The sequence below is a fragment of the Vigna unguiculata genome, chromosome 7, assembly GCF_037176805.1.
Source record: "Vigna unguiculata cultivar grain cowpea cultivar isolate G323 ecotype 2 chromosome 7, ASM3717680v1, whole genome shotgun sequence".
NCBI lineage: Eukaryota > Viridiplantae > Streptophyta > Magnoliopsida > Fabales > Fabaceae > Vigna > Vigna unguiculata.
Genome location: NC_140798.1, coordinates 39,475,818 through 39,500,820, shown reverse-complemented (window position 1 = coordinate 39,500,820; position 25,003 = coordinate 39,475,818). Strand labels below are relative to the sequence as shown.

The window sequence follows — 25,003 nt, the reverse complement described above, 5'->3', positions numbered from 1 at the left end:
GCACATATTTTCACTAGTATTTATTAGTTATAATAATAACAATAATAATAATTTTGTTATTTTTTATTATCATAAAAAAATTGAAAGTGTGCATGTTTTTTTTTTCAGTTTATTAATAGAATAATACAATTATTAACCTTTTCAAAATTCTTATAAAAAAACTGTTTTTTTGAACATATTTACAAGTGAAAACCCCTTTTCCTTTACGTGAGATTTTTTTAATATGTTTTAACTGAATAAAGAATAAAAAGATTTCAAATAAGTTATAACTATTTTATTCTTTATAAAAAATATGCTTTTTATTTACATTCTCCACAATTTCTCTACATTTTTTATTAACCATTATAAGTATAAAAAACAATGCATGATATATATATTTAAAGATATAGTATAATTGTACACAACTATATATTTTGTATTATTGATTAGAGTAATTGAATTTAGTTGAAGTGAATTTTGAAAAAAAATGTATATTTGGTGTTTTAGATGATACAAACATTTAGTACAATAATGATTGAAACTACATTTAATGATGTAAAAATTTTGTAATTTTGGACTAATATCATCACGAATATGTAATCATTCTCCAAGAGACTTGTATAACATTTGACAATTCTTATAATTCATAACTCAATTAAACAACAAATTTCACAAAAACAAAAATAAAACTCTTTTTGTATTTATATCAAACATATAGTATGCAACAATATATGATAAAGACTTCATTGGGATTGAGTTTCATGACTCAATTCAAAGCAAAAAACATCAAACAATGTATTTTTAATTCCTTCTCTAGCATTCACACATTTTGTAACAAGTCGTAATGTCTTACCGACAAGTCTAAACTTAAATAATAAACATCCTATATCTAAAATTTTTTATTATAAGTTCGTCTTAATGATCAAATTACGATGTTATGAATGACTAAATGTTTCACATTTATCTTACTGCATTTGTTGTTCTATCATAATAATTTTTCCCTACCTATCTTTCAATCAGCAGGTACTCCTATCTATGCAATCAATCTATAATATGCAGTTAAAAGAAGAATATAACACAAGAGTGATGGAAAAAATTATATTGAATAGTGGAATTCACAAAGAGTATAGATGCAATCAATCTAGAATATGCAGTTAAAAGAAAAAGTAGAACACAAGAGTGATGGAGAGAATAAGGGGGTTAGCTACTCCTTAACGTTCTAAATAATTAGAGATGTCAAAAAAATCCGCACCTGCGGGTATCCACGGATAAAACCCACAACGGGTAGTAAATGAATATTGTAAATGGATACCCGTGGGTAACGGTTACAAGTATTTTTTATACACGAATGTTAATAGGACGGATACGAGTATCATAGTATCATAGTATTCGTACGTGTAGATACTCATACCCGCTATATTATAATTTTAATTAAAAAAATTAAAAAAAAACATGATTAAAACATTAACACATTGAAATTGAATAGGTTATTTTTTTATCAATTGGTTTTAAAATATCTCCATACTTTTGTAAACTGTCATTTAACATTGTTTAAATGAGTTATTTGCACTTTTTTAAAATTTATAAATGTTATGTGTTGTATTTTTATTTGAATTTCTAATTAAAATATATTGTTAAATATTAAAATTTTCTTTTTGTAATATCCGCAAGTATCCGCGGATATTAAAAAAATAAGCGGATACCTGCACAAATATAGATACAAATACAGAGCGTATATTTATCCAGGGGTACGGGTAATAACTTTGTTGGATTGTCCATCTTTATTCTTTGTTCTTATTTGAAAAATAAGTGGGTATATATATATATATATATATATATATATATATATATATATATATATAAAAGGGTACGAATTCAAATAATTCTTTATTCTTATTCAAATAATTCATATATTTAATATTCTAATAAATTTATATACATCTATACTTATATATAAGAAAAAGTTTTGTTGGGTTGTCCACATTTATTTTTTAATTTTATATTTTAAATATTTTTAAATAAAAATAATTATTTTATTAATATTATCTTTTAAATGATTATTTGTGTAATTTAACTATTTTTTTATTTTGATTATTTTTTAAAATTAATCATTATAAATAAAAATTAATTATAGTAAAATTATAAAAATGATTTATATTTAATTTTATAATTATAATAATAACAATAATTATAATTTTATTATTTTTTATTATTATGAAAAAACGAATACAATGTTTTTACTAGTTTATATAAAATCTTTGAGATTATTCTTTTGATTCCCAAAAATATAAAGTTGATCTTCCAATCTATTTTTTTGCTCAATTTAGTTCCAACTTTTGAAAAAATGATGCAATTTTGTCATTTTCGTTAAATTTTTTGAATCAGATTTTTCATCAAAATTAAAGTTGTGAATAAGGATGATTATTTGATTTGTTGGTATAATTGACATAATCCTAGTATCAATTTTTTATGAAAATTTTTTCTTTCACTTTAAAAAATTTAACGAAAGAGATCAAAGTACATCAATTTTTAAAAAATCGCAAACAAATTGTAACTTAAAAAAACTAAAGGAGCAACTTGACAATTTTGAACAAAAAGATAAACCAAAAGAGTAATTCAACCAAAATTTTGGCATCTCCAAAATTTTGGCTGAAGATCCGCCACTGATGATAATAAAATAACAATAAAAGATAAAAACAAACAAAAAATAAAACATAATAATGTTAATTATCAGTGTTGCTCAAGTGCTAAGAGAGACCCTCAAGTAAACATAGTTTAATTTATGGTTTGAGGCTTGAGTGAGAGAGATCTTGAAACAATTTTTTTTGTTTTAAATAACACTATATATATGTTCTAGTCTTGTCATCAAAGTGTGAGAGTGCTTTATACAACTTGTAAACATCTTTTCTCGCTCAAGCGTTGTTATGATGCTTGAGCAATGCCATAAAAATGGATAACCACTTAGGTGATGAGTAAAGACTTAGGTGAGAGAAAAATAAAAACAATTCTCTCTAATTTGAAGATGATCACTCAAGTGACAAGCGAATAATTAAGAGAGAGATCACATAGGTTTTCTCATTTGAAGTGAAGTCAATTTGGTCAAACAAAAATATTCTTTTTTATTTTAGGAAGAAAAGTTGCTTAATTAAGATGAGTTCACTCAAGTGACATACACATGATAAAGTTTTGTCTAATTGATATATACATGGACTTATATTTATTAATGTATATTATATTTGAATATTTGTATACTCTTGTAACATATAGTGATGTGTATGTTCATACCCAATATGGTATAGACACTTTTTCATAAGTGTGTGATAAGAGATAGATAAAACATTGTTTTTCCAATGGTCACATTATTAAATGATGAATCTATTAATGAAAAGAAGATTTTATTGTTTTGTTGGTCTAAATCAAGTATATCAACTAATGAGACAATAAAGAAAATAAGGTAGGTTCTTCCACAACTATGATGATAAGTTTTGGACAAATAACTACTGCCTTTAGACCATGAAGTATATGACTTGCAAACCAAAAAAAACTTTGGTTTGCAAATTATAAACAAATATTTCTTTTTCTCCTCTCATTTTCAAACAAACATAACCTAATAATCAATTATAAAGTGATGACAAATATATTTTTTATAAGATTCACAAATTAAAGTCAACTTAAAATATGATAACATTTGTTTTTTAACTATCTAATTTATTTTTCACAAGCGACTCACAATGCTTTTTAATTTAATTTTTACTTGCTCCAAAACATTATTACCAAGACGAAACAACCAAAGAATTTACCTTTTAAAAATAATTATTTTAACAAATTAGAGCTGTCAAAATAGGTTGGAATCTGCAAGCCAACCCGGCTTACCACGAGTTCGGGTCGGGTTGGGTTGAAATTTTCTTACAAATTTCAATACGGGTTGATTTTTGACCCGGCTCATCTAGAACCCGACTCATCCGGGTTGAACCCGTGGTGAGCCGGATTGGCTCACCAACTTGCAGATAAAAGGGTCACACAAGTATTTTTTTATTAAGTTGGACTTTACATTTGGGTCATGTTAGGTTATTTTTTTAGCCAACACATAAATAATTTGAATTTTTTTATTTTGGTTTGTATTTGGATTGTATTAGAGTTTATTTAAATTTTAATAGAATTACAATTTAGTTTTGACTGAAAAAATATAAAAAAATATTTTTTTTAATTAAGTGAACTCGTGAGTCAACCTGTGGTGGGCCGGACCGGGTTCGAATTTTTTTGGCTTGCTTAAAAGTGAGCCAAGTTGGATTGACTCACTAAATCATTAACCCGTTGTGAGTCGAGTCGGGTCGGGCCGAATTATCCGTTTTAACAGCTCTATAAAAAACTAACTAAAATCCAAAAGAAGCATATGCTCACTCATTGTACACAAATTATGGCTTCATAATATTATGTTGGAAGAGATGCTTTAGAATATTCCGAGAGTATGTTTTGTTAATGGATAAAGTGAGACATCATATAAAGGAATCAACCATGCCTTTTAATACTAATTTAAAAATTCCACAAGTTATTATTATATGCACCAATATCTTCATCATACATCTAAATCAAAGATAGCAAATTTTACTCCGTAAATTATTGAAAGATGAGCCGAAGCATGTGATGGAGTGTTGTTGTTTGATCCCAAAAGAAACAACAAAGCATGATAAAACATCAAACATGTGGTCTTCCTGTGAACAACGTTCCAAACAATAACCAGTACGTAACCTAACCTTATTCACCAAACATACATGTTCACGTTCATCACCAAATCAAGGTTCAGTCAGCATCACAATGTTGAAAGTTTAGGAACTTTGTTTACAAATTTAAACATGATATTATATAATTTACAGATACAAGTTTTACTCAGAACTTTGATATATTTTACAAATATCCAATATCTTAATCATTTTTATGTTTCTGATATTCCTGAGAATGCGTTCAATGTAGCAGTTAATTTGGTTAATTATTTTGATGTTTTGAATGAATTATTGGAAACTTACGCTTTCGATTTTCCGCTTCTCTGAAACAGACGTTAAGGATTATGGTATATCGTACGTGTTGTCTCTGAAATAATTAATGTGAATGAACGTGTGTGGAGACATTCACATTAACTATACTTCAGATCCATGTCAAAACAGATCCGACAATTATATATTATAACCTGATAAATTTATATAATTATTTGATATTCATTGTTTTTTTCACAAATACGAATATTTTTAACAATTACATCATTTTAAAAAAAGGTATTAAAATATCACTTTTCAACTGGATACTACTTTTTCCTTTAAAAAGTGCAATGTTTGTCTTGTCATTATCTTCATTTATTCTCTGGAAAATCCTATGCTACTTTTACATTTAATTTACTTTTACACCGTCATTGTCATTTGATTTTGACAAAAAATATTAACCAATGATATCATTATTGCATACAATAGTTCCAATCATAACTTTTTTAATCATAGTGATATATGCCTTTTTCCGTATTTAATTTATGATTTTACAGTAAGGAATATTTGTCGTGTTTAGAAAGCTTAAAACTTGAATTTTTAAAAAATGGTTATGTTTATGTTTATTTTAGTTGTTTAAATATGCAAGTTTCAGATCTTTTAGAGATATTATTTTTCTAAAATAATCTCACATATTGTTGATAAGATGCTTTGTCATACTTCTGAATTATTAGCGTGTGTGTGTATATATATATATATATATATATATATATATATATATATATATATATATATATATATATATATATATATATATATATATATATATATATATATAGAGAGAGAGAGAGAGAGAGAGAGAAACTTTTTTTTTTAAATTCATAATAATAATGTTATTTAATTACTTAATCATTATTTTAAAATTCATTATAATAATAATAATTTTAATTGACTGTGTAACCTTCTTACACTAATGATATGTACATTAAATTATGCATAGAGAAGGATAACAAGATGATGAGTTAGATAAATCTACTTTGGTTTTAATTAATTCGTTTTAATTTATCAAAAAGTTAATTTATTCTTATTCGTTTAATGAAAATTCAATTAAGTTCATCCATTAATTTTATTGGATATCAATCCATTTAAAAGAAATTAATTACGAAAATGTAATCAAACTAATTTTGATCCGTTCCATATGTTAATAAAGGGATTCATTAAATTTAAAAAATAATAGATAAATCATTGGCAACAATTATTAAAAACAGAAATTTTTAATTGTTTGTAAAACATATGGTAGGTGGAACAGTTCCATGATGTTACATTGAACTTAGACACCATACATACCATGCCACGTTCAAATTGCTTCTATTTTGGAACTAGTTAACCTTTTCATAATTTCTAGCAAATTCTTTTGTCTAGACAAACAACGTGATTGTTATACTTACTACGACTATTATTATACGTCACTTTAGATATTTAGTTTATATCAAAATATTTATCATATTTTAAAACAATATAAGATGTCAAGTTTTAATAATATCAATAGTATTATTGTTAAAAACATATATAATAATTTGAGTGATTATTAGTTTTTAAATGCTCTTTCAGATCTACAGTTATTTCATAATGTATATTTTATTCTCTAACTTGCTGTTCATTTGTAGTGGTGGATTGTAGTGCCTCATTTTGTATAAAAAAAATGACATAATGATAACATGAATTTGGTTATCATGGTATTAAAGAAGAGAACTTTGAATTATTTAAATTAATTCGGCCATATATAAAGATAAAATTTTAACCATTTATATAGTTGGAAAAACTACATAATCGATTAAGAACATTACTTTTTTTATTTCTAAGAATCATCTATTATCAAAGAAATAAGGTCAATACAAGGAACAAAAGAATATAACGTGAAAACTCGAGGAAAAACAATGACATGTTGTCTAATGCATACCAATAAGAGAATAATACAATAACATCCTAGTTTATCTTAGGTGACGTAAGACTTTTTAAGACATATTATTTTCATCAACCCAACAATCTTCATCATGATTAAAATAAACACATATTCATTGATCTTCACTGTCAATACCGTCATTGGAGATCAGACATCCACCCAACACGCGTCACCTGAGAAGCCATTATTGCATCTCGCAATTTTCACCCGCCTCATCAAAGTCAGACACAACGCATATCCACAAACACAACAACCCAGATCCACAAGCTACATTGTATGAACAATTGAAGCAAATTTGTAAACCGCATAGCACTTCCTTCATGCACATATCGCAACTCGCGACTCACACAAATAAGATCTCTATTGTGCTTCACTCAGCGAGTCACACGAGCACAAACAATGACCTCCTATACAAATACAGAAACACACTCGCCAAACAACGCAAACTCCACTACAGATCAACGCAACTCACAGTTCATGCACTTCCACAAACCCTATTACAAATTCACTGTGTCAATACGAAACTAATATTTGTAACTGGTTTAATAATAAACCCACAACAGGTTGCACATTAGGTACAACAAATAATAAATCTCATTTAGAAAACTCTAAATAACTTTGATATTATATTAAGTAACGAATTTTAAATATAACTTAATGCTATAAAATTGGATTTTAAAGTAAGATTTACATATATTGAAATTTGTCCTTGTCAATATCATATATTTATTAATAATGAACTATAGAGCTGTCTATTTTTTCAATTAAAATATAGTATAATTTTTGTGAACCAAATCACAGTAGTTGGTAAAGCGATTTAAGTCTATAACTTAAATTTTATTTTTAATGTTAGAATTAAAATGTATTTAAAACGACAAATATTATGTTTATATTGTGCAAATAGTTAGAGTACATGACTATAATTATTAATTGAATTGGGTTTTATTTTGACTCATCTGATTAGAAACGTACAAAGTAATAGGGTGTTAATATTTTTCTTTTGTAGATCTAGACTAATATGCAATAGGACAGTGAAGACAAAAGTTAAACGGTAGCCGATGTAACAACAATGGCATGAACTATGGAAGTGTTCAATGATATAGATCTAGTCAAATATACAAACTACAATAATTGCCCTAAAATATCAATATCTGAACAAACCTAAAATCTATAAAATCGAAAACTAACTATTTTTTTCATTGAATTTTATTAGGTTACAAATCTTGTATGGAGAACATAAAGATTAAAGATAAATTATTTATAAAATAATTAATTTTTAAAATAATAATTAAAAATAAAACTGAAATAACAAAATATACACATAAAAGGTATCATCAATACATCGTTATAGATGCATCAACTCGTATAATGGATGATAACTTTATGAAAGATGAGTAATAACTTTAACATATATAACTAATTAATTTGAAGTGTGAAAGGGAAAAAAGAACATGATAAACACATGATCTCAAATGGGAATCATACCGAATAAAAGTATTGCAAATAGTTGTATTTATGACAAGGAAAACATTATTATAAGACATGCATACAAAAGCAAAATATTGCTTTTAACCTATGGTAAGGAAAAAACATTACAAGACATGTGCACGTTATCATGAAAAATTACTGTATTAGTTTTCAAAGTTGACAACCTTTCATCTTTCTTCATTGAAGAAAAAAAATGATTTTTATGCATAAACAATTATTTTTTATTCTTGTCTCTCTTTTTTGGTTGATATATAAATGCAAGTTATCTTCATCACAATCTTTGATTTATACTTGCTTTTTATCTATAAAAAGATTGGCAATAAGGTTTTTTTCTGTTGGATTGTATCATTTAAATCCATTTCTGCACTTGGTATGATATAACTGATGAAGTCGTTGATTTTTTATTTATTTTTTATTTCTTGTTAAAACAAAACATAATGAATGAATGATATACATGTGGCCAAGCTTGATTTAAAAATGAAAATAATAATAATAAATAAAAAATAATGACAATGGTGATGATTCCCAATTCTGTTTGGCTACAGAAGATTTTGTCTTCGGCCTTAAAAACAAAAAGAGAAAAAAAAATGGCAGAACCTTAATAAGATACTGTGTTTAACTCGACCAAGATGCAATGACATTATTATATTAATTTTGTAGAATTGGGACATGCTTATCCAGATGTCAGAATCGACCACTAAGACACACCTTCTTCCTCAATAATCAATAATCAATCACTACTTGGCAACACCAACTATGCATGCAAGACTATTTATTCCTCTCTAAAATAATAGCATTGTCATATTTCACATTCACAAAATATATAAATACAAATTTCTCTTTGTCTCATTAGTGTCTTGTAAGAAAAAGTTCCAAATAGGTATTATTTTAATAGCCTTGTCAATTTTCTTTTCCTCTCTCTTTTTGGAAGGTATATACATACACCATAATCACACCTTACATATGCCATTGGTATTTCATATTTGTCTGTCTATGTATATTAAAAACATAGAGCTCTTATTAGGGGGCGATTCTATTACTGTTGGCAAATGTCTATATTTACTACTAGTGATATTTGAATAAATCTTCTATATAAAAAATTATGACAGTTATGAATATAAAAATAAGGTTAAAGGTTTATGTAAGAATTATGACTATTTGAAATATAAGAATAAGTTTAAAGTTTTTTATAAAATTCTATTAAATTGAAATAAATAAAAATTGAATAACATATAAAAGAAGAACATGTGAATATTCTCCAGAGAAGAATATCTAATTAACAATTAATCTTAATAATCAAAAGTTATTAGTCATTATAGTAACCAATTTAGATACTAATTTAAAAAAAAAATTGTTAGTTACTATTATGGTCAGTGTTATGAATAAAATATTATAATTGGTCGCTAAATTGGTTACTAATTAATTAGAGACTAAGTTAGAAATATTTTTTTCTGAATGGTAATAATAAAAAGTCAAGGGAAACTTTGAAGTTAGGTTCTTCATCAATTTAAAAATTATGCACTTAGATTCCTAATATGATAAATTTAAAAGCTTTGTATTTAGGCCCATGAAAAAATTTTCAATTAGATCCCTGTTAAATTTAGAAACTTTGTAGTTCGGTCCCTGATAAATTTATAAATTTTGCAGGTAGGTCCCTAATAAATTTAAAAATGTTGCAGTTAGATCCTTGATAAATTTACTTTGCAGATAGTTGCCTAATAAATTTAAAAGCTTTGCATGTAAGTCATTTATAAATTTAAAATCTTTGCAGTTAGGTCTTTACTAGATTCAAAAACTTATTCGGTTAGGTCCATGATAAATTTAAAATGTTTGCAGGTAGGTGCATGATAAATTTAAAAACTTTGTAGGTAGGTCCATCATAAATTTATAGACTTTGTATGTAGGTCCCTCATAAATTAAAAAACTTTGAAGGTAGGTCCTTCATAAATTTAGAAACTTTACACATAGGTCTCTGATAAATTTAAAAACTTTACACGTAAATCCGTGATAAATTTAAAAATTTTGCAGTTAGGTCCCTTAAAAATTTAAAAATCTTTGCATGTAAGTCCCTGATAAATATACAAACTTGTGTGTCAGTCCCTAACAAATTTTAAAATTTTCAATTGGTCCATAACAAATTTAAAATTTTCAATTAGGTTCTGATAAGTCTAGAAACATTATAGTTAGGTCCTTGATAAATTTAGAAACTTTGCAGTTATGTCCATGTTGAATTTAAAAACTTTACAGGTAGGTTTCTGATAAATTTTAAAAAAAAATTATGTCCCTGATAAATTTAAAAATATTATAGGTAGGTCCCTAATAAATTTAAAAATTTTGTTGTTAGGTCCCTGATAAATGTTAAAATTTTGCAGGTAAGTCCCTCATAAATTTGAAAACTTTTTCCGATAAGTCCCTCATAAATTTAAAAAATTTACGGGTAGGTCCCTGATAAATTTATAAACTTCTTAGGTAGGCCCCTCATAAATTTAAATTTTTTTAATTAATTTTAAAGTTTTCAATTAGTCCATAATAAATTTTAAAATTTTCAATTAGGTCTTTGATAAATTTAGAATGTTTGTTGTTAGGTCCCTGATATTTTGAAAAACTTTTCACTTAGGTTGATAATAAATTTATAATTTTGCATTTAGATAAACTCTAATAAATTTAAAAACTTTGTAATTAGGTCCAAGATAAATTTATAAACTTTGGACGTAGATAGAATTCTGATAAATTTAAAAACTTTGCAGGTAGGTCCCTCATAAATTTAAAAACTTTGCAAGTATTTCTCTGATAAATTTAAAAACTTTGTAGGTAGGTTCCTTATAAATTTAAAGACTTTACAGGTAGATCGCTCATTAATTAAAAAACTTTGCATGTAGGTCTTTGATAAATTTACAAACTTTGCAGGTAGGTCCTTGATAAATTTAAATATTTTGTAGGTAAGTCCCTATAAAATTTGAAAACTTTACAGGTATCTCTACGTTAAATTTAAAAGTTTTCAATTAGGTCCTTGTTAAATTTAAAAACATTGTGGTTTGGTCCTTGATAAATTTATAAATTTTCAAGTAGGTCCCTAATTAATTAAAAAAAGAATTTGTTAGATCTTTGATAAATTTAAAAAATTTGAATGTAAGTCCCTCATAAATTTAGAAGCATCGCAGGTAACTCCTTGATAAATTTAAAAATTTTTCAGTTAGATCCCTGATAAATTTAAAAACTTTTTTAGGTAGGCTCCTGATAAATTTAAAAAGTTTTTGGGTATCCTGATGAATTTAAAAACTTTGCAAGTAGGTACATGATAAGTTTAAAAACTTTGTAGATTAGTCCCTGATAAATTTAAAAACTATGCAGTTAGGTTCCTGATATGATAAATTTAAAAGTTTTGCATCTAAGTCCCTGACAAATTTAAAAACTTTGCAAGTAGGTCCCTTATAAATTTAAAAACTTTGCATGTACGTCCCTGATAAATTCAAAAACTTTATAGGTAAATCCGTAATAAATTTTAAAACTTTACGGATAGGTCTTTGATAAATTTAAAAATTTTACGGGTAGATCCATCATAACTTTATAGACTTTGCATGTAGGTCCCTTATAAATTAAAAAAAAATTTACATGTAGGTCCCTCATAAATTAAAAAACTTTGCATGTAGGTCCCTAATAAATTTACAAACTTTATAGGTAGATCCCTGATAAATTTCAAAATTTTCAATTAGTTCGTGACAAATTTACAAATTTTCAATTAGGTTTGTGATTAGTTTAGAAACTTTATAGTTAGGTCCTTCATAAATTTAGAAACTTTGTAGTTAGGTTCATGATAAATTCAAAAACTTTACATGTAGGTGTATGATAAATTTAAAAGTTTTGACGTTAGGTCACTATAAATTTAAAAACTTTTTCGGGTAGATCCCTACTAAATTTAAAAAGTTTGTGGGTAGGTCCCTCATAAATTTAAAAACTTTACAGGTACGTCCATGATAAATTTAAAAATTTTGTAGATAGGTCCATGATAAACTTAAAAACTTTGCTTCTGAGTCCCTGATCAAGTTTAAAACTTTGCAGGTAGGTTCTTGATAAATTTTAAAACTTTGCAGGTAGGTCCCTGATATATTTAAACTTTTTTTCTATGGATATCCCCATAGAAAAAATTCATCACCATACCCAAACCCAACAGGTATCAAACTTTTGTCTCATCCCACTTCCACCAAGTAACGAGTATAATCTCATACACATACCCGTACCCGTTTTCTTATTACCTCAATATTAAATTTAATTAATTTTTATAAAATAATAAAAAAGTATGGTAAAAGAAACATAATATTATCAAATATTCAATATTACGACGATGATTGTTTCTTGGAGATCAAATACATTGAAATAAATTATAATTGTTTACATTTTAGAATAGAATACCAAATAAAATTTCATGAGAACCAAAACATTTATTAAATTTGCAAACATTAATGAACCTAGTTGATAAAATTTTAAAATATTTTCAAAAAAATATAAAAGGAAAACAAATATTCAAATTAAAATATATTTTAAATGTTTGTTTATTTTATTTTTTTAAATTCTAAAGAATCTTTTTTTTATACACTAATAAAAGTTATAATACATCACTTGATCAAAATGATGCAAAGAACAAATAATAAACATAATAATAAAATTTTAACATAGATCTTTTATCTTTGAAACTCCAATATATGTTGAATGGTGATAAAAAATATTCATGGCAATTACATTAAATTTTTATATTGTAGTAAATAAAAATTATTTATACAATTATAGTGAAAATATTATAATATAATTGATAATGAGTTAGAAAATAAAAAATAATTAGATAAAATATAACGAAATAGTATTCTACATGATGAAAATAAACAACAAATAAAAATATTAAAAAGTTAACAAATGTTTAGAAATAATTTAAGAGATTATTGAAAGAAATCTCACAACGGAAAACAAATGTATACTTAAGGGTATGATAAATTGAAAAATGTTTTAGACATCTAAGAAAACTTTTCAAATATCAACATATATACTCAATGGTTGAGAAATAACAAAAATTGTTTTAGTGAAACAAAAAAGTTCTTTAAATGAAACAAAAATTAATAATAATAAGGAATTTTTTTTTATATTACTTAGTAAATGAACGGTTTGTGATATTAAACACTTAAATTGAGAGTATTAAACATTCTCATGTAAAAGGAAAATATACAATAAATAAAAATATTAAAAAATAATAGAAATATTCAAATGTGAGACATAAATGTTTTTAATTAACATACATCATTTTAACATTAATTACATAAAAGTTATGATAAGATGAAAAATAGAGTAACGAATATTTTAATAATTTAAACGGGGACGAATATTATGGCGGGAATATGTATATCCCCATACTCATTCTCATACCCAATTGAAAAAGTCGGAGATTCCGATCAAAACGGGGACGAATTTGAACAATACCCACGGAAACGACTTTATTTGTCATCTCTAATTATTACTTATTCAAAATATAATTAAAATCGTTTAATCTTATGTTATTATTACTATGATTTTTAATTTTTTTTATATAAATTACTATACATATATGCAAGATTTTTTTTTCGGAGTTAATGCATAGGTCTTTTTCTTCTTAATAATTATACAATTCAAGTATAATGAGACTCTTAGGAATCTAAATGTAAGTTTATTTCTCAGCTTCAATAAAAATAAAAGAGTGGAGTATCCTAAAAATTCATAAATCTATTATTTGAAGGTATTGTGTTGAGAATGAGGTTAATCCCTTATATTATTGGGCTCAGGTTTTATTGTTAAGTATGCTTTTAGTTTTTTAACTTTGATTCAAAATTAAAATTTGTCCATGTCCGAAATTTTGATACATTTTAGTCCCTAAACTTTAAAAATGAATGAATATAGTTCTTTTAATCCAAATATGTTAATTTTTTTGTGTCGAACACATTTCTCAGTAGATAATGTGTCAAATGGTGTAAACAACTCCAATACTAACATGAAACGCACTCAAAAAAAGTTAACGTAATTAGATTATAAGGACTATATTCATTCATTTTTAAAGTTTAAAAATCAAAATATATCAAAATTTTAAATAAAAACAAATTTTAATTTTAATTTAAAGTTCAAACACTAAAAATATATTTATCTTTTTTATATCTTATAATAACCAAATATATGAGACCTTTCGAGATAAAATATAACATTTCCTGTAGGCATTTACGCGATGAGATTAATCGATCAGAAATGCATTATAACAAATTTAAATTGGATTGGTTTAAATTGGATTGAGTTGATTGGTCTGAATTATGAAGTTTTTCTCAGATAATGAATGATGACGTGTGGGTGCTCATGTCAATATTATTATATTCAGCCGAAACTGTTTTGTTAATGTAAAGTTTCAATCACTTTATACATCACACATGATTGCGCATAAAGGACAAATAATTCAACCTTTTTTACCCTATAGTTTTAAATCTTCTCCCAAGTGACATTTTTATAAACAACTTTTCTAATTATCAAAGAACAAAGTAATACTATTTTATATTTTAAAAATATTATATTTTTATTTGCTGATAGTGATAAGAAGATTATTAAATAATAATTATAAGAAAACGTATCATTACTTTTGTGAACACAATTTCAGAGTACAGTTACCTCAGTGGTTGTGCAAGGGCTTCTTCAAGTCAACAAGAGGTTTCTTGAGGGTTTTAGGAGATTGTGGAATGTGGATATCCCTATCTTTTATGATTTAATTAGTTAGAGTGGCCATTCATGAACTATAGTGATTCAATAATCTTATCCCTTCATTTAAATAAATATTTGTTGGAAATCTTATGTTGATTAGTCATAAGCCTATATTAGTATATATAAGTATCACAAATTTAATTTTATAAGTTAATTTTATAGGATTGAGTTAGCTTAAAGTTTATTCCTTAACATGATATGAGAGTCATGAGTTATGGTCTATTTTAGCAAAATTTATCATTTGTTAGGTCTATTGTACCATCCGTTATCGAGAAATTTATTGTTTGTTGAGAATATTGTGTCATCCACTATTGGATCACCCACGAGATGTATATATTTCGGTGTGAGGAGGGTGTGTTGGAAGGTCTATATTAACTAGTAATAAAATCAATTTAGAGTATAAAAGTTAGTATATCGTCTTACGAACTAATTATGTAAGACTGTGTTAGGTTTAAAGTCCACCACTTAACAATATTTTTTTTGTTATTCAAATAAATATTTGTTATTAACAATGAAGTGATAAAAAATTTGTTACCGAGATATATTGTGGATAAAATATAAAATGAATCTATTTGTTGATGATATCCAATTTTTAATATTAATGAATTTCGTGGATATTAAAATAAAATCAAGTAACCAAAATAAACGTATTAATAAAATAAGTGTTAATAATTGAAGAATTATTTACAATTTAGTGTTATATATTTATATTGTTAATACGACATCCAGGAAGTTTAGGATTTCTATTCAAACATTGATGCTATATCGTTAAGAAAATTTTATAATTTTATAAAATAATATGTTACATCACTAAGTTAATAATAAGAGCTTAATAAAAAATTAAATTTACTAAATAATCCTAAGAAAACTATGAGGAACTTAAAATGTAATTAGACGAAAGAAAAATTATAAACAGGATCCTTTTTATTTAATGCACTATATTATTAAGATCTTTCGTTCTATCTTTTCAGAATTTTATCCATCATGACCATTTGGACTTTTACATTGTCCAATTATATTCCATAACTGGTTGAAACAAACATGATGTTCTGACTGCAAAACTTTCTCCATTTTCTTTTCTGTCCCCTTCTGAGGGCCCTTAGTTTTATGAACATCAAGTATTCTTCTGAATATTGTAACGGAATACTGATTTTTTTATTATATATTTATAATTAGGGTTAAAATAAGGCTCGGTTTACTTAGGAAAGGTGGTTTCTTCCTGCACCTCCACAACTTTCTTTTCGCACCTTCTTAATTTTATTTTTTCTGCTTTATCTTTTTAAATTGTATAACTTAAAAGTTCTTTTTTAACTTTCAGGTTATGGAATCAAAACCCTTTGTCTGGAAGACAAAAATGACTTTTTTTTTTTTAATTGTACATTCCGAAAGTCAAAATGACTTTTAAATTGTATAATCTAAAAATAAAAAATGATTTTTCCATTAAACAATCCAAAAGTCAAGTCATTTTTTACTTTCAGATTGTCCAATTTAAAATTCTCTTTTTTCTAAGGAAAAAGAGACTTTCAAATTATATAATCCAAAAGAGGGAAAATGAAAAAAAAAAAATATGGGGTGCAGGATGATGAAAACTATGGAGGTGCAGAAAGGAAGAAACTTCCTCTAGAAAATATATTCCGTATGTATGGTGACTGACTGGTATCAATGAAAATAATGAGAACAGACACTATTTTGTTTTTTTCAAATATTTTGTTTACTAGCATCATCATCAGCAAAGGAGACTTTATTAGTTGTCTAATATATCATAGGGAAAGTCTTCATATTTCAGTTGAACCAAAAGAAAAAGTAATGTAATTTAGTTATAAATGTAAAACCTCATGACAGCATTCCACAGATTATTTTAAAGCCAACTGCATGAAATATCCAAAATACACGAGACAATTATATTCCTTCCCTTCATGAGGGAGGGTTTACTTTGTAAAAATGGGAATAATAGCAACGTCTTTGAACAAGTATTGATGGAAATAATTTTCACAATATGTATAGAAGTCACGATATAGCGACATGAAAAGAAAATATGTAGAAGACATACAAACTGAAGGTCATTAATACAGGAAATATAAAACTGAAGGTCATTTCTCAATAACATGAACAAAAAAGATACCGCAACTGCTATGGCTAAACCTACAAATGAAAAAAAATCTTGAAATTTTCCATTAACACTATCAGAAAACCTTTATGACATGCCTGCATTTATTCTAAATATGCCAAGACTCAACTCTGCTGTAAGGAATAAAATCAAAGAAAAATTGTGCTACCTGATTTACATCCTCTGATAAAGTTTCCATTTTCAACAATCGATGATGGAGCCTAGCTGGTGAAAGAGTGACATTGGAAAACAATTTTGGTAAAGATATCTATCAGCACATTGCATAACCTTGATTTTTCAAACCTTGCCAAAAGGACTAATTTCCTGGGTATCTAATTCAGATCAATGAGCTCTTAATTCAGGACTAATTCCTCACTTCAAGATCCATAGGTATCATCTGCTGTTAATTCAGGACTTGACCTCACCAGAAAGGCCTAAGAATTATCGCGTGGTGTCGGGAAGCTAACCCCTTCCTTTAGATGGCTTACCTCCGTGGGACACAACCATTTCAGCATGTTTGGACCTAAAATCTGGTGGAGAAACAGATGCACATATTGTTAGGCAAGAAACAGTATGAGTACATAGATGCAAATTAGTGGGAGTAAAGACCACAGTTTAGGGAGAGACCGAAGTAATGTTTCTGTATGCACCAATGTTGAATGGATGCCGGTAGCTCTGCCCAGACTTCATAGCCAGCCATTTTGCACGATTTCCTTCATGATACTGGGAAAAGGGCACAAAATGACATCTTCCATGACAGATAAAGACAGTATTTTAGTGGAGTACATTCAACTGAAAACCCACCTCTATGGTTGTCATATTATGAAGGACAAGGTAGACATGCCATCCAAAAAGAGTCAAAAGGGTTATGGTCAGGCCCACCATCATCGTTCCATACAAGACCTGAACACCACCATTTAATAAGTCTTATTGTTAGATTATGTTTTAAGAAAATTACAGAGTAATAAAACAAGAACAAGTTATTCATGTTCTCAGAATGTTTTCTCAACAGAAAGCCATGTAAAGCACCCATCATTTTCTAATACCAAGTTGCAAATTATAAGTTTATAATTATCAGAAAAGGGGGAAAATAAAACCAGGTTGCTTCATCATTACTTGTGATGAAAATAACTGTGGATAGAGAAAGTAGTCTATCAAGAGACCACTTATTTAATGTGTTAAAGTATTTCACTCTCTGTGACGGTAGAGACCATATTTGCCACAAATTATATTAGGAAGCAAATTTAAGCTCAGACATGGACATCTCTTACATGAGACTCTACACATTTGGGGACAGCGAGTGACACAATAGGCTCAACAAACCTCGTTTGAGGAAACTATGATACTAAATTAGGAAGCGAGTTTAAGCCTAACTCATTCTCATAAAACCGGCTTGTAAGGTGAGGTTTGCTTTTATTTATACATTGTTAAATTGATCTTATCTCTTGTCGATGTGAGATCTCCAACAAATTAGAAGTACTAGAAAGAAGTATATGCAATGACTCTTTTGTCCTGCAAATGCTTGCTATTTGGATCCATGAGAATGTCTTCAAACAAGCATAAACTCGCCTAGGATATTGGAACACTAGTGGCAGATTGAGCCATCACAATACCTAGAAAATTCACAAGGTGAGCCAAATCCTTAGTCTTAAATTGGTAGATTCTTGCCTCATCTCAGCACATAATCAAGGTGACACCATCTCAAACAATCGAATAAATTACCTAACCTTGGGATGAGTGTCAATAGAGTATGAAATGGTTTGTCTCACAACAAACACCTGAGTGACACAAGCAGAAAATCAGTCTAGACTTCCCATGGGCAACAAATCGAAGTGGTTTCTCCCTATAAGCTCATGCATAATCCCCACGGAGAAAGGCAATCTATCCTTCCAGTTCCATACCCACCACAGGATTTCTATCGCACAGCTTCTGTACCAGAATCATCAATGTCCCCAGGTCTTGAGATTTTCCCCGTCACATCCAACTATCAATGTGGTTCCTCTACCTACTGTCACAAATCCTCTAGATGGGTTTGAAGATCCCTATTGGCCAAAATTATCGAGTCTTGTGGTCTCCCACAACCCTTATCTTAATTGAATCTTGTATCATTCTCTAGATCTAAGAACTCTAAGGCCAATTGGGACTGCAGAATTAACAAGAAACATGGATTTGACTTTATTAAAGAACTGAATTCCTGACTACACTCACTGTAAAGTGGGTCTAAAACTAATGTACCCCTCTGCCAAAGACTCCTTGCTATACAATGGTACAGCCGAGGATCACTATGCAGCATCATGCTTGCATAAGCAAAGTGTGTAAACTGTCTATATTGCAAATGAAATTCATACAGAAATTCCAAGAGACTCTAGACTCTCCTATCACATAAACAATCAGCAGTCTCAGTAAAAGCCCCTTTCCCAACTATAACAACTCTAACTAACTAACTAACTATTGGGTCAGTTTGGGACCCATCAGCCATTGCCCATCCCGTTTTCTTCCAACATAGATATGCCCAAAACAAGCCAAGAACAACATTACAAGAAATCATTAAAAGGGATGACACGCTGAATATATCCCATAGAATTTGGCTTTTAACCAAGTCAATGACCCCATGTAATCCGTGTAACCTACCTCACTTAGATAGATAAGACTTAAAGGAGATTGCAATTTCAATTGGTTCGGTTTTATGGGAGAAAACCTACCTTATCCAATCATCGTGGTTTTTTCATTTCATCATTTGATCATTTTTTTTCTTTCAAAACTGATCCAATCCAATTTAAATCAGTTATTGAATCAATTTTCAGTTTTTCAAATTAAGAAAATAAATACATTGTGACAATACACAACACAATCATTACATTGGAAAAATAATAAAATTTTGTGACACAATATACAATCCAATACTAATAAAGGAAATTACTAAAACGGGTGAAATGGTGAATAATATCCAATGATACTGTGTAATCCGTGTAACCTATCTCACTAAGAGAGATAAGACTTAAAGAAGCTCACAATTTGGACTGGATTAGTTTGGAGGGAAAAAAACCTATTCCAATCATTGTGGTTTTAGCTTTCATCATTTGATCAATTTTGCTTTTTTTTTAACCATATCTGGTCCAATCCAATTTAAATAAGTTTGGATTGGATTGATTTCCAGTTTTTTAAATAAATAAAAATGATGAAGTACACACATCAATAATCATATCCGAAGCATAATAAACCTTGTCTACACAATCCAATACCCATAATGAAATTATGCCAAGACAAACATAAAATTCCAATACGTGACATTATATGCTAAATAGTCCAAATTCTAAAATAGAAATTATGCTAAGCCAATCTTAAACACCATTACTAGTAGAAGGAAACACTAGACAAGCAGTAACAAAATTAGTAAATTAATCTGACACAGTACCAAAGTAAAATATAGGTGCAGTTCGATCTGGATCAGTTTTCCGTGGAAAAACTGAGGAGTAATCCCATCGAGATGAAATTCAATTTATGTGCCATCGTTGGTTCTTTCAGTTTATGATAATTTGGATCAATTGCTAACTTTGTGTAGTAGCTATTGCATTGGGATACTCTGTTAAGACTAGTGTGGTTGTTGTCAGAGTTACAACATAACCCCATTACGGTGCATGCAATATATATATATCAGGCAAGATGAAGAAAAAATGTGATTGAAGCAAATGAACGAAGGAAAGGTACAAGGGTTCTCTCAACTTAAGAGAATGCCTTAGCTTATAAGTGGAAGAAAAATGAAATTAGAATTATTTGCAATTGAATAAACTAGGAGACATGTAATAACATGAATAGATTACGAGTAACTGTGACGATTCCAGCATCTGAAATTAACTTAATTATTCAAAACGTAAAAAATGTGTTGAAAGATTTTGAAGAATGAACAGACTACAGCCTTTAGAAAGGATAAATATGTATAGCATACAAGTTTTTTTTTATATATTTGACAGGAGTACAAATTAATTGCATATATGTTAGAACATCTTTAAATAACAATAGCATTTAACTTACATAAAAGATCTTAAGAGAACTCCCTTTAATGAGGTCCCAGTCCTTCTGAAATACACAGCTTATAAATATGACCTGCACATTGTAAATGCTTATGTCAAATAAAAATCTATCCACAAAAGAATCAGCAGATGCCAGATTGAAAACTTACCGTAGCATAAATACTTGAAATGGTGGCATATAATACAAAAACAAAGAAAGCCTTATAATTCCAATAACCAACACAATTATTTATCCACAAGCAGTGATGATCCTACATCAAATTTAGCAACAAAAAAAAAGGTCAAAATAAATCCTTGTTTTGTGAACTGAAATGTTAAATCGAACTCAAAGTAACTTACAACAACTGACCTACCATTTTCAGAATACACCTTCTGCAAACTCGACAATGATGTGTCCTCGGAGGTTTGTACACAAAGCACTTGTCACATTTCTTCGGTGCTTCACTCTGCAGCAAGTTAATCAAGGAACTCAGCAACAGATCAAATAAAGTAGATCATCAATATGTAAGAAAAAATAACAATATCAACACCTTAATCTGTCATAAACACATCAACAACTTTACACAATGTAAAAGCAACACCTAAATCCTTGGCCACAAGAAATCACAATGAGTGAGAAGGTAATGCTAGAGAATCTAATATAATCTAATCTAATCCAATCCAATCATAAAAATTATAAAATTCAAATTTGGACCTAACTCATGCCCAAAAGTTCATTCATAATATATACATTATTTTGGTCATATTACTACTCAACTGGGATCTCCCACAAGAAGATATACACAAGATCAAAAAGCCATACGTTAAACACAATAAACTATTCAATAATCATAAACAACAGCTAATTTGAAGCACCTGCAGCATTGATCATTGACAATTCACAAATAAACCAAAATTCAGAGAAATTCACTTCAATTTCCTACTCAATTCACGCAAGGGACACAAAGAAGCTACAGGTTTAAAGACATAGATCGTATTCCGAAGCAGCAAATGTAAACGCAAAGCATTCCCAGGATTCATTCAACACATACCCATTGTATAGATGCGAGAAAAGCTTACATCTTTGGAGAATTCAACATCTGGGGTATAGGAAGAAGGCACGTGACCGGGATCAGTGAAAACGCAGGAAAAGAAAGAGAAAAGGGAGAGAAACGCAAAGAGAGAGAAGAGATAGGCATTCAAAGTGGCAGGGGAACTCTGCAAATTGAGCCAGTCATGGAGGAAGACGAAGATTGAACTGTAATACACAAAACACATTAACGAAAACACTGCCAACACCGGCACAGATAGAAACCTTTTGCCCTTTGTCGACATGGAGAAGAGAACCCCTTCTTGCCACTCGATTTACTCTACACTTCATGTAAAAAATACTATTAGTAGCTGAAAATGTAATCTTTAACATAAACTATACTTTCCTGTCATTTTTTCATGTTGTTTCTTATTTTACATTTCTATACACTTTTTTATTGTAAAAAAAACTACTAGTTTTTTTCTTGGTTACATAATGTAAAAATTATTTGGAAGCATATATATATATATATATATATATATATATATATTCACTTTTTTCATTAACAGTGTAACAATGTAAAAAAAAATGCTGTTGGGAATAAGCTTTTTCTTAAAGAGATATTTTGTGAAAATATATTTCGCTAGCTTCTTAAAAATGGTAAGAAAAAAAATTTAAGCAATGTAGTCTTCGCAAAATGTATAATATAGGGAGAGATTAATATAATTTTAATACTTTCAACATTTTAAATAGTTTTATTTATTTATTAAGGCATAAAATTATATTTTTAGTTTCACATAAATTTAAGAAATTTTAGCCGAGTATCTCATAAATTTTGGTGATCTATTAAATTATTGATACTTTAAAATTTTTCACAAGTAAAAATTTCTGTTAACTTTGTAATATGTCAATTATTTTGTACTATCACCTTTATTAAATCTCATCACATAATATTTATCATAAGAGACTACGATGACGAGATATATTTTAAATATTTACTATATGAAATGAAATTTATTTTTAAACTTAATTAAAATTATAAATTTAAAAATAAAAAAAAAATTATAAAAATTAAATACATAACTATAAAATTATAAAATTATAAAATTACAAAAATTAAAATTAAAATATTTACAATTTGATAATTTTGTATCTTCATAATTTCACAACTTCATAATTTTATAGTTTATAATTATATATTTTTATATTTGTATATTTGCATATTTTATAATTTTAAAATTATGAAATTATATATTTTTATAATTTTGTAATTTTGTAATTTTTTATTTTTTGTAATTTTGTAATTTTTATTTTATAATTTCATATTTTTGTATTTTTTACTTTCTTCTTTTGAATTTTATAATTTTAATTTAATTTAAAAATAATTTTTGTTTAATACAATTAATATTTGAAAAAAATATCGTCATCATAATCTCTTGTAACAAAATATTATATAATAATATTTAAGGAGTAATTGTGCAAGCAAGTGACACTCAAAATTAACAACAATATTTAACTATAAGACTTAATTGAAATATTTTAAAATTTTAAAAAATTAATAAACCACAAAAATATATTAGATAATTAATATTAAAAAATCTTAAATTTGTGAAGACTAAAAGCATAACCTTTATTTAAATAATACTAGAAGGGGTGATATTTTTATATTTAAATGAATAGTTTACTTTAAAATTCATTATTTACTTTACGTGAAAAATCACATGATCAACATTGATTTATTATCTTTACCATAAATAATTTTATATCAAAGTAGAAATACATATTTTAAAAAAATAGTGATGTTATATAAAATATCTAGTTTCAAATATAAATAATATTATTTTAGATTTAGTCAATAAGTTTTACTAAATAAAATATTGCTGTTACTAGAAATAAAAAATTCATAAAATTATAAAAATACTAAATACTATTTTTTAAACAATAAAAAGTGAAATAAATAAAAGAAAAAGAAAAATTGATATCTACTTAAAATACGAGATAATTTGGTAAACTTATTTTCTCACTGAATAATGAAACTTTTTTTTCGAATTTTAAATAATAGCGTTGCTTAAGTACAATGAGAAAGACTTCAAAGTTGAAAAAATAGCTGTAAATTTTAATGTAATTGTTTTTATCTGCGTAAGAAATATTTACTTAATTTTATTTTTATACTGGCAATTTCTCAAATAATTTCTATATTCTTGAGATATAAATAAATTTCTTTTGCTTTTAATAGAAAATTAAAACGATTTAAACTAAAAGTTCATTTCTTCTAACTAGTTAATAATTTCCTAATATATTTGTACATAAAAATTAAAATTTATAAAAATAAAAATATTACTCATTTTAAGAAACAAATTTATAAAATTTATTATTTTTACTAATTTAATTAAATAAAAACAAAAATTATTAAAATCTCACACTATATGAAGAAAAAATAAATATGAAACAAGTAATTGCTAGCCTGAAGGCCCATGGGCCAAATATTATGTGGACGGTCCATGCCATTCTTAAATGAAAATGAAAAACTACAATTTGATTGTTTTCTACACCTAAGACATTCATCTTGTGCTGCACTGCATATTTCTGTCTAATTTAATTTTTTTTTATTGAGTTTAGTAAATTATACATATCAGTCCAACTTATTGCGAAAGTCTAATCATAAGTGGGTTGAATCTTATTTTACTATAATTA

General features: G+C 27.1%; 1 protein-coding gene across 2 annotated transcripts; it reads right to left on the bottom strand.

The window, feature by feature from the left end:
- Window positions 1-17,200: 17,200 nt before the first annotated feature.
- On the bottom strand, window positions 17,201-22,666 carry LOC114190102 (DHHC-type zinc finger family protein). 2 transcript variants are annotated; one of them, XM_028078870.2, is made up of 7 exons: window positions 22,360-22,665; window positions 21,654-21,746; window positions 21,450-21,551; window positions 21,302-21,373; window positions 18,074-18,172; window positions 17,897-17,992; window positions 17,201-17,799 (listed from the first exon to the last, which is right to left on the bottom strand). In XM_028078870.2, exons 1-7 carry the CDS (start codon window positions 22,612-22,614, stop codon window positions 17,704-17,706), a joined length of 813 nt encoding a protein of 270 aa, XP_027934671.2. In that variant the 5' UTR covers window positions 22,615-22,665; the 3' UTR covers window positions 17,201-17,703. The 2 variants fall into 2 exon arrangements, with proteins under 2 accessions (XP_027934671.2, XP_027934672.2); XM_028078871.2 differs by lacking the exon at window positions 21,450-21,551 and having other exon boundaries at window positions 22,360-22,666.
- Window positions 22,667-25,003: the final 2,337 nt, after the last annotated feature.